At 43.6% G+C, this 16,960-nt stretch overlaps 1 protein-coding gene across 2 annotated transcripts; it reads left to right on the top strand.

Annotated features, from left to right (window-relative positions):
- Positions 1–3,040: 3,040 nt before the first annotated feature.
- Positions 3,041–16,120, top strand: LOC104926748 (sine oculis-binding protein homolog). 2 transcript variants are annotated; one of them, XM_010740678.3, is made up of 7 exons: positions 3,041–3,453; positions 6,157–6,286; positions 6,603–6,797; positions 7,707–7,858; positions 9,078–9,173; positions 9,393–11,318; positions 13,595–16,120. In XM_010740678.3, the coding sequence occupies exons 1-6, from the start codon at positions 3,361–3,363 to the stop codon at positions 11,307–11,309; spliced, it is 2,583 nt and encodes an 860-aa protein (XP_010738980.2). In that variant the 5' UTR covers positions 3,041–3,360; the 3' UTR covers positions 11,310–11,318; positions 13,595–16,120. The 2 variants fall into 2 exon arrangements, with proteins under 2 accessions (XP_010738980.2, XP_019121978.1); XM_019266433.2 differs by having other exon boundaries at positions 3,042–3,453; positions 9,372–11,318.
- Positions 16,121–16,960: the final 840 nt, after the last annotated feature.

Genomic DNA, 16,960 nt, shown 5'->3' with positions numbered 1-16,960 from the left:
CAACATAGTAATTTATACCAGACTGCTAAAACTGATGTGAACTGAACTGAACTGTCTAGACAGGAGTGTGACCTTAGTTACCAGACTTTTGTTCATAAAATGTTTTCAAAACCAAGCCAACACAAGAACAGATAAAACTGTTTTAAATGTCAAGGACAAGTAGCAGAACTAGTAGCTTTTCTGATATTTTATTGTAGCACATTTTCTGTACTCTGTCTTGTATTGTCGTGTTTTGCACAATTTTGTCAATACAATATTTTTTTCCAGACAGTCCTATTTACTTTTAATTTTGTTGGTACTTTATACTGTGACTGTATTTCGCTTACTTTTGGAGGTATATTATGGATGCTTTATATTACATTTGTATGGCACTATTTTGTTGTGATGTGATTAGTAGGTCTATATATCATTTAATTAGTGATTGAAGTAGTTTAGAGGAATCGTACATTGAGGTTATGCTGATGTGTGTGTGTGTACATCATGTCACGCATTGCCAATCAAAAAATCACCACTGACCAGAAAATGAACTTTCTTAAAAACGTTCTTAATCATCAACTCTGGTTGTTGTTGAGAGTTAGTTGTGATTTTGTTTTCATTGTATTTAACTTTGGTGTGATTGTTTTCAACTGTTGAACTGTTTGAGTTGTTTATATCAAATGTATATGGGCAAATTGCAGTTCAAATTATTATTATCTGTGCTACAGCTCAATTTATCACTGGGCCAAAAACACAGATGCTCTCATCATGACTGTATTTGCATGTCATTTGATACATGGAAAACACCGGGCTATATTCACTGGCACAACTATTCAAAACCAATGGTTAGACATCGCCCCCTATTGGTGAAAACACATTATTGTAAAGTAAACCACTCTGTTAGTGCTGACGACCAGACTACATTTCAATCATCTTCTAAATTGACCAGCTATGCTCACTGTAATCATGTGGCCTATCCACGGACAACAATGTAAATAATGACACACAACGTGGCCAGTTTTCAATGATTCCGTCCAGATGTTGGGGATTGTAACTTTAGATCTATAAATACTGTATATCATTTGTGTAAGTGGACTTCTGAGATGGTCTTATCCCCACTTTCACCCCTCCCAGAGGAACCTTAAGGGACATCGTCCCCTGCAGAGGCACCAGATGTGCGCTGTTATGGAGAGCCGGAGAGAGGGGCCTTTTGTGAGGCATCAGATAAGCCCTGTTCCCAAAGCCGGGCCGGATCGAGTATCATCAGCGGGTGTACGAGAGGGAGAAACCCAAGCCTTGCGCACTGGATCGGGTTTCTGTTTACACGAGCGTGGTCCCTGGATTCCTCCAACCAGAGCAGACCGAGGACGGCTGGAGACAGGGAAGAGAGAGGCTCTGAAACAGCCCTCCTGTCCCGCCTGTCTGTCTAACCTGCTTGTCTCTCTGCATGGGGTTTGGTGACCAAGTGAAAGTCCTGCAAGAGGGAGACATTTAAGGATGATAAGAGTCATCTAAGCACATATTTGGTAATGACATGACTAACTTTATGACCGAAATTCACCATAATAAGTTCACCACATATTAACCTGATTTTGGTTTTAAAAAAACTGAAATTTAGATTAAAAAATGAAACATAATAGTAAACAGTAACACAGTACTTTACATAAAGTTGAAAAATGACACTGATGTTTGTTTATGTTGCTAAATGCAACCTGATCATCTCCACCTTTTCACCACCAGCCTGATACTGTAACATGATATTGTAATAAATCCTTTGGCCTTTACCATCAGGAATAACCATGGGACAAATATTTATGTTCAAAGCTGTTGTTTACGCACAGGCACAGGACACACACACCTCTATCACATGTGAATGTAAATCCTGTCCCTCAGACATATGGTGCTTTTTTTTTTCCAAAGGCAAGGGTTGCTCAGGGGCCAAATGTGGACATTTCAGGTGTTTTTTGTGCAGTGCGCATGCACACACACACACACACACACACACACACACACACACACACAGGCACTGATCAAACAGATGCCATTTGAGAAAGCCCCATACATTCTGCCATGGTATCATTTAACTCACCGCGCTCTTTTCATCTCTTTATTTTAAGACAAGAGTATTTGTACAGTGTTTGTACTGTGTCCCCTCAGATAAAACACAGTCTTTGCATTCCTTATGAAATGTATCTGTTGAGATTTGGGAGGGGTGGGCGCCAGGTGTTGGGTTACATCAACTCAGAGGGCCCTCCCTTCCCTATCCGGAGAGGACAGCGTCAAGCTACACACAGAGAGCACGGATTAGACAGGAAGTAGTGAAAGTCCCCTTTCACATTTAACATGTGCAGTATCTCCTCGTGTATATTACAAGATTAACTTTAAGCCAATTTTCAGCGATAATATAGAGTGTGCAGCATTTATTCTTATTATAATTTAGCAACTGAACATTCAAATGCACAATGCAGTTGTTTGCACAACCTGGACACTTGCACATCTCACTACCTCACCATGGTGCTACACTGTTGTTGTTTCTCTATTTATTGTATGTACTTTTCTCTAAATTTAAATCTGCCTTTACTTTTTATATTTTATATTCTATATATATATATATATATTTTTTTTTAATTTTATTTTTTTATTTTTTTATTTTTTATTTTATATTTTATATTTGATATTGGGCTGCTCCGTGACCAGGGGAAACCAATTTTCGTTTCATCCCATGTTTACATGTGACCAGGGGAAACCAATTTTCGTTTCATCCCATGTTTACATGTGTTGCAATGACAATAAAAACTCCTTGAATCCTTGAAACGACATCAAAATACAAAAGTTTAAATCAATTTTAGGAGTCACTAATTAAACTGAAATGGAACGGGACCTTAATTGGTATCATTGGAAACACCTGCCCAAGCTACTGTGAAAGGGTCTGTTGGGATTATTATTTGACATGAACATGATATGTCTCTCACCAACAAAGTTTTTGTTTCTAAAGTTTTTCAGACCAGCATCAAAGTTTTATTATTAAGCTGTTGGTCGTCTTTTCTTAAAACAAGCGTTAATTTAACCTGTCGTTAAGAATTTACTCTGAAAGTCACAAGCGGAAGTCGTGTCTTTGTTACCTGCAGATGATTGCCAGTGTCGGAGAAGAGAGAGTGGCGATTGTTCAGCGGCGGAGCCTCCAGCCTGGAGCGCACGCATGTTCAGTGGACTCGGATGGTGTGAAGCCCCAGATGAGGGACTCAGACGTCCGGGAATGACAGCCGCTGTCACCGGGAGTGACAGCTTTCACTCTGACCTACTCCACTAAATAAAAAAAACACCCTTTGGCAGCTTGACACTGATCAACACTGATCCGGATCGGATCCAGCCAGAACCAGGACTATGCCAGAGATGGAGAAAGGGAGACCACCAGAAAATAAACGCAGTAGGAAACCTGCGCACCCCGTAAAGAGGGAGATCAACCAGGAGATGAAGGTGAGAGTGAGTTTGTGTGCTTCTGATAAATGACTTTTTATCCAGTGGGGCGTGTTATTGACCGAGCGGCAACTTCTGTACTCACACAGCGTCTTCCTACTCCGAGTCAACTGCGCACAAATCAATGCAGGGAATAATCACACACATACACTGTCTGTTGTCAATGAATGCGCTCCTTGTGTCTTAAATAATCACAGGCTACTTCATAAACACACTTTAGTCTCAGAATTAGAAAAAAAAAACTAAACAAAAAAACACAAAAAACACTGGGACGCTTAAAGTTTGCAAATCTTAGAAGTCAATAAACTGATAAGAATAATAATAATAAAAAAGACTTTCTAAATATAAAGTCAAAATGTCACAAGCAGACACAGGATGTTTTAATTATAGATCGCAGTGAAGAGAAGAGGTCGGCCTTTGCCTTCTAGTGACGACACGTCAGGCCAGCTGTGGCCGGACGCTAATGTCCAGCGGAGATCCAGATGTGCGTCACTTCTTCCCCGGCTCTTGCGGTGCGCACACTTGCTGTACCACAGAGACTTGCCCTCATGCCTTCCAAAAAAAAAGTGAGTGAGAGAGAGAGAGAGAGTATTTATATGCTTTAAATAGCCTACCTCAGCCTCACTCTGGGAAAGAAAAAACACATTTTAAAGGATGCAAACATCACAACAAACTAAAGTTCCTTTTTTAAGAATCTCTCCCCTGTTGCTTGGGGTTAAAGACAGCCACTGCACCGACAGTAATAAGTTAAATTACTGTAACAGACATGATTCACTCCCACCATTATGAGCCTATTACTGCATGGAAACTAATCCATGGATTGTCTGCTTTGTTTGGGTTTGGATGCTGGCTATCTGAGAGTGTTGACTGTGGTGGTAAGGGATATCTGAAGCTCCTTCAAGCAGGAGCTCAGAAATCTAAAAAGACAAGCAGCTTTTTTTGGGGAGGAGATTCTGGCCTTTTCGTGAGAGAGGAAATGTGGTCTTTTTGTGTAAGTGGTTTGGATTGTAGCGCTTGATATCCAAGGGAGGTGTAGTGTTACAACTTAACTAATTTTAATCAAAACATGTGAAATGCTATCCCCTCTTGATGTGAGCCTGCCTGGGCTGAATCTCAGGGTCGGACCCGGTTTGTTGCCTTTGGCTGCAACTCTCTCTGTGGTTTGGGATATGGCTTGTCACTCTCACAAAGCAGATGTTTGTCTGAACTGCCAAAAAGAAACAAAAACAACATTGTGGGAAGTGGAGGGGTGGGTAAAAAAAAAAAAAGAAAAATTGCCCGTCTTCGTTAACAAGAAAACAGAAAGACTAAATGACACTAAGCTGTATGGATATAGGAGAGTTGCCATCAATGTAGTCCTTCTGCAGACAATACCCAAGTTAGAAATGATGTGAAACATATTTAATCCTAGAGATGTGCACCTTTAAAATGAGTCGATTAATTAAAGTGGGAAGGATAGAAAAAAAGTCAGACAGGAAGACAAGCAGGAAAAACTGATTTCTAGTTCAGCCGAGGTCCAGCCTTGTGTTGTCTCTGTAATACATCTGTTTCAGCACCACATTCGGACCTACTCCCTTCACGTCAGCCCAGAGCGCAGCACCAGACACCGGATACTTAACTTTAATCATCGTTAGGCATATTTAGCTGGATATGATACCACCGCTTGCACTCACCCACACACTCTCCCAGACACACACACAGCAGAAAGTGAGCAAGCAAGGGAGAGATCCATTTCTCTGAGGCCCTAGTGCAGAGCAGAGGTCGGAGTGAGGAAAGCAGGGGAAAGAATGTGCAGTCAGTACTACAGTGCTACAACACCACCACAGCAGGCTGGCTGTGCTGGAAAAGGGTGAAACCTGAGAGGCAGTGCTGTGTCGGGTGTCAGGGCTGGAAGGTGCTGGGGTGGAGGGGAGGATGGTGAAGATGGGAGGTAGGGAGGGGAGAGGGGAGAGCAGAGGAGAGGAAGAGAGACAAGGGGAGGGACAGGGAAAGCAGGGGAAAGAGAGAGGGAGAGAGAGAGAGAGAGAGAGAGAGAGAGAGAGAGAGAGAGTGGTGGACACTGGAGAGAGAAGAAGGGAGAGGAGTGGGGCATTTCCGAGAACCGTGGGACCTCGCTGTGGTGTAGGATGTCCCGCTCTGATTTCTGCCCGTTCCGGATCAGGTTTCTCCTCCAATCCGGTCCTCCCAAAAACCACAGAGAGAGGTGGGTGGATAAAGAGAGAGACCTTTGTGTTTTTTTTTTTTTTTTTTTTTTCATCTGGTCGTTAATAAAAAAAAAAAAAATACAAAGGGACCACACATCCCATCTGCGGAGAACAGTTTTCTTTTCTCCCTCTTTTTTCCAATTAAAAGAGATAAACAAAGGATGATTCATAGATTTCACACTGGTGTTAGGTTTTAAACCTTTCCGTCTCAGATTTAGCAAGAGTAAACAACTTGAATACATCATGGAAAAAGCGTCATACTGTACTCCACTGTGCCCGTATTCATTTCTCCAACTGGGCTGGGGCTGAGAAAGAATCCCTTGCATTGATTCAGAGTAGGGAGGTCTGATTATGTTTAACATAGGATAAAAAGTTCCACTAACAACCCTAAGATGTACGGTCACAATTTCCCTTTTGCAGGCAGGCTATGGCTCAGTTACCCTATCCTTTTACATAGAACGTTAATCAGTGATTTCTTTTTCCTTGTTTTCTCATGCAGACGTTTGCAGAAAGCACCATGAATGAGCTGCTGGGATGGTACGGCTACGACAAGGTCGATCTCAGAGACTCGGAGGCCAATGAGATCAGAAATTACAGAGAAAGGCGTCAGCATGTGTCTGTGCTAAAAGGTGAGGGCTGTGTCGACAGTTCACTGTTAGAACAGAGTCTTGAATTTACACTAACAGGTTCTGCAGGTTTCAGTGCAGACATTGAGTCACTGTTCAAATGTGCTAGACATACTCTACTGTAGTTGCAACTTCTCATGTTTCATTCATTCAGATACATCTATTGTTTCTCAACACGCTTGTACCAAAAATCAGTGTGGGCCATTGTTATGGGTGCAAAAGTTATTACAGTATCAAGTAAGCCATACTGTGGATTTATGCTATTGTATTACATGACAACTCCAGGTCATTAGCATTATATTATCTTTATGTCTTTCAGAAAACTCTTTGCCAAAACCCAAGAGCCTGGACACCAAAGTCAGTCACTCAGTCCTTGCCATGAAGAGCGGAGAGAAAGAGTCCTCAAGTGTCCCCTCTTCTTCACCCTCCTCTTCTTCGACATGTTCATCCCTGACCACCCCCAAAGAACACAAGAGTGCCCCTGTCATTGTCCCCCTTATAAAGCCATCAGCAGGTATTCGGATATGGCACTACACATTAAGACATATGATTTAAGCTTACAGCGTTGCTGCCCCCAGCAGATATAATCCATGACTTGTGTTTATGTGTGAAAGGTCAGTGTCAGACAGTCATTTTGTGTTGTTTATTGCCCTCCCAGAGATATATACTGTTCATTTTAAGTATTGTTATATTTAATAAGCTCAGTTCAGTTAATCTCAACAAGTCGGTGTTGATGTTCTATAACCTTACCTTGATGTACTGTGCAGCCAATGAGTATTTGTAGATCTGTTGTTTTGACTGTCCATTTCAGCATGTACAGGTCTACCTCGATGTACAGTAGAGAACAAAGTCAGAAAAGTCCATATACATACAGACTGCAGGCTACGTGCACAAATCAGTGGTGCAGATAATAAGAAATAGCAGGGGTGCAGTGGGATTTCCAGGCTCCCTGAAGGAATATTGCCCCAAGACTTCTTTAAGAGTTGGGTATACCCCACTGAATACTTACTAGAGCTTCCAGCTGTGGGTCAAGATCTGATTCTCCAACATACTGAAATTATTCAAAGATATACTTGATCAAATAATTGGCGAAAGGATCAGTTCCTTGTCAAAAAAAGAGTACAACTCACTCACATCTCTTGAGTACTGGTGAGATCAAATAATTACACAGTCCACTGAGAAGCACTTAGCTTCAGCTCTTCACAGATATTGAGAGGTAGAGACTTAGATATCCCTCTTATAATGTCCCTGGTGAAATACTCTATAATCAACACCAGCCTCGCTCTTATAAGATCTCTTAAACCCGACAGCCACACGAACCTCTTTTGGAAGTGGGTTGTTCCAGCTGGGTAATAACATTAGAAATATCCTTTCGAATTGCACTCATTAATTGCCCTCATTTTTTTGTGCTTTTCCCTTGCAGTGGAAGATGTACAAAATGTGCAAATAGTGTGTGTTTGGTGCCAGAAGGAAGGAGTAAAACGCTACTCTCTATGTATGGGTTCAGAGCTCAAGAGTTTCTGCAGTGAGAAGTGTTTTGCAGCCTGCAGACGGGCCTACTTCAAACGCAATAAGGTTAGTGGTAAAGTTGGTTAGATGCTGGAAATCCTGATATCTACAGTATATGGCGATGAATGGTCTGTAGATGTAGATGTGTTGAGTTCGGTAGATTGCATACACACATACAGGTACTGTATATGGACAGTTTGTGCTAGCTGTGTCTCTTAACACAGAGAAGACCCAAGCATCAAGTGGTTTCTGGCAGGTAAACAGACGTTCAGAAACAGATACTCCTGATCTTGTGAGGTCATAACTAATGGATTAATTTACAGGAATTTAGAAAGGGGGTTCTCTGAGAACACACTTTCAAGTTATTATGGAAAAGCCAGTATAGGAATGGTGGGAGGGAGGTCAAAGTTTGTAGAGGACACTTAGTATCAGTTTCGTGTTAATGGAGGAGGGGCCGGCCATTAAGTGGCTTTGGTCTGGAGGACAGGAAAGCTGCATCTATGGTGAACCGCTCTGATGCACTTCGCCATGATTTTTCACCTTCCATTACGACATGGATATACCCTCTTTAGAAGCACGGTGTGACAAGCAGCAATATCCTCTTTCACCCTCACTGTTGTTTATACTGTGGTAGGTTTATTCACAAGACAACAGAGACAAAAAGGAGGGCTGAACAGACTGTGTGCAACAAGCCATCTAGTTTTTCGTAGGCGGGGAGGAAAGCATTGCCGTTGGCTTGTCGCTGCTTGTCTGAGAGGAAAGCTAGGAGGCCTGGGGCGAGGTGTCCACTTTCAGTGCATACCTTACCTTCAGCTGCCTCATGTTTCGTAACTCAACACGACTCAGTGGGTCACAGAGATGGGGGAGCACTCAGATCCACAGCAGATCAGCTTACATGAATCAAGAGGAATTTCCTATATTAATAGTGGCAAGACCATTAATAATATGACAATACATCACCTGCATTATCTCTATACCCGGTTGTAGAATTGTATCCATTTCCCTTTGTTGTACTGAACTTCAGGGTTTGTTGCCATGAAGTTCAAAGTGTTTCTAATCTCAATGACAAGTCAATTCATTTGAGGCTATTTTTGCACTTGTTATGTAAGAAGCTGAACTTTGGTTTAATGACCGCACAATGATTCCAGTATACCATTTTGATTTAAAGCAACTGCAGCTACATCATCATGAATTGGAAAATAAATCCATCATAAGTAGTGTGAACTCTGAAAAAACCTCTTCACAGTGGTTCATGTCATGTATGTCTGTGGTTTTCCCCTGTCAGGCCAGAGATGAAGACCTCCATGGTGAGAGATCCCCTCAGCACCCCCATACAGAGGACTCGCCCAGACTGGTGTTGAAGATAAACAGCAATGTCAGAGTAAGAGGACACTATCAATGTATCTTTTGTTTTCCAATGTAAAGTATTATTATGAAAATGCTATAGAATTACACGTAGTTTGTGGTCTTTTTACCTTAAGAGGTTGGAATAAAATCAGCCCATCTCCCATTACCTTATATTCATACAAAGATCTTAAAGTTTTCAACTAGGATACATCACTTCAATAACCCCCCACAGTCTCTCTCTCCTGTACCACAGGTATGTGACTGGTGCAAGCATGTCCGTCACACAAAAGAATATCTGGACTTCGGATCTGGTGAGGAACGACTTCAGTTCTGCAGCACCAAGTGTCTGAATCAGTACAAGATGGATGTTTTCTACCGAGAAGCCCGTGCAGCTCTCACCAGCTCCAGCTCCAGCCCAAGCAGACCCAGCCAGGAGGGAAGGGCAGACAGCATTGTGGCTGGACAAAAGCTACTCACTCCTGAGTCTTGGAACAGCGCAGGAGAAGCTCGTCATAGAAACCTTTCCCCTAAAGGTCATACACCAATCCATGGATCAGCAGAACGGACCTCCATCTCCCCCTCAGAGGCATCCTCTTCTAATTCCAAGGTCCCTGTCTCTGGGTTGAGGACACTAGAGAGACCCATCCAGCCTCCTTCACATCATCCTCCTGCTATGGAGGTGTCACCTCACCCTGCTCCCCTACATCCTCCACCCCCTCCACGTCCCACTCTGGAACATCAGCCAGTACCTCAAATGCCCATGCCCTTCATCAGACCTCCTCTTCATGCTCAGGGCTTGAAAAGCCCCCTTACCAACCCACCCAGACACCCAGGCCCCCCTTCCAGCCCTATCTACAGACCTCCCCGATCTCCTCACCTGCAGCCACCAACCTCTTCTTCCATGAACCCCCCTGGACTGATGCATCCCTTCCCAGGAGCTTATTTCCCTGGTTTGCACTCTCCTCCTCTGAACATGATGCCAAGAGGTCCTGTCCCAATGCCTCACATGATGAACTTTGGTATTCCTTCCTTTAGCCCCCTTCTTCCCCATCCCACTGTCCTGGTGCCTTATCCCATCATCGTTCCCCTGCCTGTCCCCATACCCATTCCTATCCCCATTCCAGTCCCTTCTAAGACAACCCTAGAAACTCCAAGTCACAGTGGTGTTATCCAGCCTGTGCCAGAAGGGGGAGATAGGGGTAGATCCAGGGCTGCCAGGCCGCCATCTCCAGGGATCCCTGAACGGGATAGCAGATTGATAGCCAACAAATTGAGTGGAACCTTGACTCAAGGTCTCCCTTCACCAAGTGACCCCAACACAAGGGACACAGATTGGGTTAAATCAGAGAGGTCATTCCCTTCCCCAACATCCACACCTCACAGTGGAGCATCCTCCCCCAGAGCGCAGTACAATGAATCCCCCTGCTCAGCCCCAGAGTCAGAGGGGCAGACAGACTATAAGCAGCAGCAGTCAGAGCGACAAGTCATCCAAAGGGTTCTTCAAAGGACCCAAGTGAAGCTCGGGCCTAGTGCCAATGGAGTGGTGGACCTATCAGGGCTGGGGGAGCCAGGAACAGGGCAGGGTACCAGATCTGGGCTCCATGACATCATCAGACCTACCCCTCTTCAACCACAGTCCCCTTCACATGACACTGTCTACCACAACAAGGACTCCCACACGCCACCTTTACACACCCCGCCCAGCCCCACGGGGAACAGCCATCCATATGATGCCACATCCTCTGCTCTGACATCTCAGGACCATAGTCCAAATGGGATGTCCTCCTCATCCTCACCCGCCAGTCCGGACTCCTCCATACCCCAGAGAGTACCAGCACCACCCCCTGACCCTGCACTCAGTGAGCTGGAGGCTATCAAAGAGAACAAGTGCTCTGTTGTTGGCCAAGTGCGGGTTGAGGGCCCAGTCAGTCAGTCAGAAGAGCCCTTAGCAGTAGTTGGGGAGGTAGGAGAGGACCCCCATGTTCCTGATGAGGACCATGCCTATGCCTTGCCCACAGCACCAAAGACAGGTGGGACCACCACCCCGCTGCTCTTGCCCAAACTCAGGGACAAGGGCAGCCTGCGGAGCCCTGCTAATATGCCAAGTGCTGGAGACATGGAGCCAGCTCTGAAGAGGCGATGCTTACGAATCCGTGATCAGAATAAGTAGAGGACAGAGGTGAGAGATTCTATTACAAGGCGAGGCAAAGTATAGATAGCATTGCTTTCACTAGCTGTTCTATCTGATATTACTGAGTTGCATGTTGGAAGAAGGGAGAGAACTACTATACCCTGTTATCTTACTCACACATCCACAGAAGACATGCCACAAGCAGCACATGGGTAGGATTTCCTGAGCATTTAGAGCATTTCAGAGATTGTCAGGTAAATTTTAAAAGTATACCAAAATCCACCCATGTGGTAGTCTGTGTTGGTTAAATTAAAAACCAGCAATTGTTTTAAAGGCCACTTGACTTGGGATTGGAAAATGTGCACATATACACATTCACACATACACAGGGCAAGCTTAATCACAGGTCTCACAGTATGCGCATGGTCACTAAACAGCATGGCGCCAAAGAGAGAGAATCCCAGTAACCTGGCACTCCTCTGGGCTCTAAGGTTACAACAGGGGAAGGAGGTGGAGGGCACAGGCAGTGAGAGTCACTTTGAAAGGCGATCACTTCACCACAACCTGACAGTCACAATGCTTTGTTTGCATGGCAGCCTGTTCTGTAGGCTCAATTTTGCCAAGATATGTGAGTGCGTGTTTGTTTTAGAGGGAAGAAGGGATTTCTACATTTTAACTAATTAACTGATGCTTTTATCCAGAGCAGTTTGCAATGCATGAGAAGGTAGTAGGTTAATTGTCTTGACAAGGACAAATGACTGCTGCTGAATCAAAACCTTGACCTTGAGGTTATGGGATGGTCTGTCCAACCTGACACCCAGACAGAGAGAGGCAGATCAAGTGAGATTGACTCAGGCTGCCCTCAAAAAGTCAAACTCTCGCTTGCAGTATGAACAAGGAGGCGGCGCAGACATGTTTCTGAGGTCGCTGTAGAGACAGAGGTGATTGTCAGGCAGACTATAAGGCGCTGCAAATATGAGAGCCAGCCCTCAGCTGTGATAGAGGCTCTGGGGCTTCACTAGAAATCACAGGGGCAGAACCAGAGCACTCCAACTATGCATGTCATAATGACACCCTGTTCTGGCTTCGTCTCATCTCTCTCTCCCATGTATGAGTTTAGCACTCTCCTCTCCCCTCTCTCAGTCCTTTTCCTTCTCTTCACTCACCACTGCTGTCCGCTGCCAACCAGATGTTGTTGTTAGAGTGCAGCAGAAAATCCCTCCTTACTTTGGACCAATCAAAGGGCCTATTGATTTCACTTGCCTGATTGGTAGTCCAAATGGCTGTAACACCACCCGTCGCCCTCGCCCGCTGGTATCTCGCCATAACGAGATCATATTTCACTTTTACTGTATGTCCTGAGATTAATCTGCTGATATTAAAAAGATGGTTTAGGTTTCAACTGGCCTGCTTTCTTCTCAATTTTCCTCTCTAAAGACCATGGCTCATCTTCATAATGATGTTTAAAAAATGATGCCTGTTGATAGAGAAAGCACAACATAAACCATAATTTTACACCCCAGATGTTTTGTGTCTAAAGTTAAATGATTCCCGAAATCTCTTACTCTTTGTCTTTTGTTGTGGTTTCATGCGTCCCCTTAGTAACCAATACATATGAAATCACAGCATGCTGCTTGTGTCGTGCAGACGGATTTATGGCCCAGCGTTGTGTGTAATGAGAGCTGGCTGCCGTATGTGAATGACTTTAGCTTGCCACCTCTGTGCTCTGAGCCCAACATTGCTGTCCTGTCCTATTGTCTCCACGGCTAAAAGTCTTGTTTTTTTTTTAATAAAATCTCCCACTCTGACAGAATCAGCAGCCAACTGGAAGATTTCACCTCAGGAAACAGCCCGTTTTTTCGTCTCAGTTTTCCTTGCCTTTATTTGGGATATTTTATAGCCCCATGTAATCTGATCCCACCACATGGGTATTCGCTGAGCGTTTGAAACTAAAACGCAAAGGGACAGAGGGAGTACAGAAACCCTGGTTTGGCCTTTTACATGTGCGTGTGTGCGTGCGTCTGTTTACGTTTAATATGCGTGTTTGAATGAAAGTCTGTGTTAGTGTGTGAGGGAGAAAGAGGCCAGATGTTCTTGGTTTGATTGTGCCCTCTGTGACAGTTATCTGAGTGTTGACATGACTAAAAGCCTCATTCTCAGTGTTTATGTAGAATGGGCGGATTAAGGAATGAGTGTCCAGAACAGGAGGGGTTGATATGAGATATGCTAGAAATGGAAATTACACAGAATCTATAACATCTCACTACTCTTTCTCCTTCTCTTCTGTTTTTTTGGCTCTCCCACCCTTGCCACCTAATGAACAGACTCCCTGTTTAACACTGTATGGCGGTGCCAGATTCAGTGCCACGCCCTCTTGTGGACAACGCCAGTGCTAACACCCTCCAGCCAGTCCTTCAGCCTGTCAGCCCACCAGAGTGCTGCTCTGCCTGTAGACCAGCAGGGTGCCAACCCAGGAAGCAGTCCAGATGGCTATATTATCACAAGTCAACATGGGGGGGGGGGAGAGAACACAACACAGCTACACATTTTGTCTTGGACCAAAGAGGATTGCTGGCTAGTGTGTTATGTTGTGTTCAGTGAGTGCTTGATACGGAGCATCTCAGATCTTCTTCCTGTCTGACATTGCCCTAAAGTGTGTGTGTGTGTGTGTGTGTTTGTGTGTCTCTGTTTGGTGTGTGTGTGTGTGTGCAATTTAGTGTGGCTGCCCAGATGCGCTTCTCCTCCTCCTCCTCCTCCTCCTCCACCACCACCTCCTCTCCGTGCTGTACACAGCAGACAGGGCTCTGATCAGCCTTGTGTGGTCTTCTCAGATGGAGCCTGAACATGATCTCTTTCCAGGGGAAACGGTTTGTTTTCTCTGCCCGGCTTGCACAAAGAGCCACATTGTTCCTCTCCCCATATCCCACGCTGACTCCCCACTCCAGGTTTTGGGTTACCTGGCCGACGGGGGCTCAGACTTCAGGAGCTTTTTTTTTTTTTTTTTTTTTTTTTTTTTTTTTTGACCGACAGCCAGGAATATAGTATACCCTTCTCCCCTCCACCTTGTGCCCAATCTAAATACGGTACACAGTAACATACTAGTTCTGAGGTTTGATCCCTCACAACTGATTTCCTGTGATTCCTGCTCACTTCCTTCAAGGGAGGAGAGTAATTCTGCAGAGATTAAGACTTTATCATTGGGCAGTTTTATATACTGTGTGGAGAGAGCCTGGCTGGGCTGTTAAGACAGACGACTGAGCAGTATAACACAATCTCTAAGGAGAAAGGATGCTTCCTCTGCCTCCTCTTAAACGACATAGAATTATATGAGGGGACACCTACTGATATGCAGTAGCTGATACGGTCTGTGGACACTTGAGTCGTCCTGATGACGCTGGTCCATAAATGTGTGATTTACAGACCCTTGCATTCGATCTGCCAAAGCTTTGATAGCAAATCAAGAATTTGAATCACTTTTAGTGTTGTGCATGTTTTGCTTTAAAACCTCGAACATTCATGACACATGACTGATCCTGATTCTGATTTTTTTTTTAAACGTCACTGGCTCTGATCATATGATCCTAAAAGTCAGGCTTGTAATGTTACCAAATGTGGTATTATACTCAACCGTCAAATGCTGTAGTATGCAGCGATCAGTATTACAGTTCTCGCTATCGGGGATTCCTGATGAGATTTGATCCAGCTAGCTCACTTAGAGGCTTTGTCAACACTTTTGTCCCTTTGTAAGATTTCAGTTTTTCTAGTTGAACTCCACACAGATACTATTTGATGTTATATTAACTTATGGATGATGCATCTGTAGATTTTCACACAAAAAAATGCTTTATTTCTTTGTTTTTCTTCTTTGATGATTGTATTTTGTGAGTGCTGAAGCTCTTAAATGCCCCCATGTCTTTATGTTTATATACTGTATCCCCACTAGAGAGCAGTGTTTGCCTTTGTAACTTTGCACCTGCCCCCTTTTCTGACAAGAAAGCACCAAGAGTCTGCTGATGTATGACTGATATCCAACGCCAAGTAGATAGCTTTTCCTTCACATCTTGCTGCCATTATTTTCTAATTACATCCTAATATTGCCTGCCATTACAGCCGTGTCATACCAAGAAGAGCCAGAATACCCTCCAAAAAGAAAAAGAAAAAGCCTCTTCTTAATGAAGAGTCCCACGGGATGAGTAGTCATCACGACTTACTCCTAGAATAACTCCAAATGTGACCCACCCCTGCCATCATTCCAAAATTACATGCCAATCCAGTTTGTGTGTGTGTGTGTCTGTGTCTGTGTGTGTGTGTGTGTGTACCTACAGCAGCGACACATTTGTCCCCACTCATTCCAGCCTACATGTTCACCACAGGTCATGCCATTATGTTAGTGTCATCCTCGGCTGGCCAGGGGACTTTGTCAACAGCTTGTCTGAGTCAATGATGACATCATGGCATGCATATAGCTGTCAGCAAGTGGTCCTCTACTCTGACGCCACAGGCCAAAAAGAAAAAGAAGAAGAAGAAGACATTGTTAAGACTGCCATTGTTGGTTTTATTGCACATTTTAATCATTGCCATGTCTGACCTGATACAGGATGTGTGTTAATCCAATGTTTGGATAAAAAAAAACAAAAAAACTTTTTTTTTTTTTTTTTTCAGATTTAGTTTCTGTTGTCTGAAATTCAACGGTACTTTCTGACCTCCCCTGTCAAACATTTAGCCCCACTGTCTGAATAGACTGTTCACAGATTGTTTGTATTTGAGTATAAATTCAATAACCAAGAGCTTTGGTGGAGACCTCTTTGTAAAGTAAAATAAAAATAAAAGTTATTCTAAGAGCAAGGAAACGCCTGCTGTCTTTTCACAGTTCTTTCACTCCTCTTATACTCTGATATACATGTTTTCTTCTCATTTTCACATATTTTTGTACTAGTATACAAAACCTATTCATGTATTTTTCTTGTGCTGTGACCTTCTAAATCTAAAAAGTAGACAGACATGAAATAATTATGCAGATTTCGAGCTGTAGATAAGGATTGCTAACTCACTGCGGTGTAAATGTCTATTTTTAGTGCCAGCGTGTCTGCAAAGCAGCGCATCAGCATTCCTGAAATACTTAAAGTTGGTCGAGGTCTGAGCTGTGCCGGTAAAACTGATGAATGAGATAAGAGAGCAGGAATTCCGGCTTGGTGAGGGCTTGCTGAGAACAGTCATTAGAGGTAGTTAAGGGGGCAGTGGTATCCCGGCCCGGGGCAACTTTCTGTGGGTAAATTAGAAACTAAAACTGCTGCAGGAGTCCTCAAAACACGCATTACTACCCAGGAAAACAGGGAACGGATACGGGATTAATATTTGTTAAGTCACCTACAGTTAGATAATTTAAAACCGGATGTAGGACTTTGCCTTCACAATAAAAGCATTTGTCAAGCAGACTATAGAACTATTATGGTACACTTGTGTCTTATTATGTTATCATTGTCTCTGTTTGGTATTTTCTTTTCACTTCAAATCATATCAACAAGATGAGAATACAATATCACAAGAAAAAACATTTATATGAATAAACAACACAACTGCTGTAAAATACATAACAATATAATAAAAAAGAAAACTCTGTATCTGGAGATATCTATATAAGTCATTCAGAGGAATGTTAATATCTGGAGATATCTATATAAGTCATTCAG

This window comes from Larimichthys crocea, chromosome XI (assembly GCF_000972845.2).
Source record: "Larimichthys crocea isolate SSNF chromosome XI, L_crocea_2.0, whole genome shotgun sequence".
NCBI lineage: Eukaryota > Metazoa > Chordata > Actinopteri > Sciaenidae > Larimichthys > Larimichthys crocea.
This window is presented reverse-complemented; position numbering and strand designations above follow the sequence as displayed.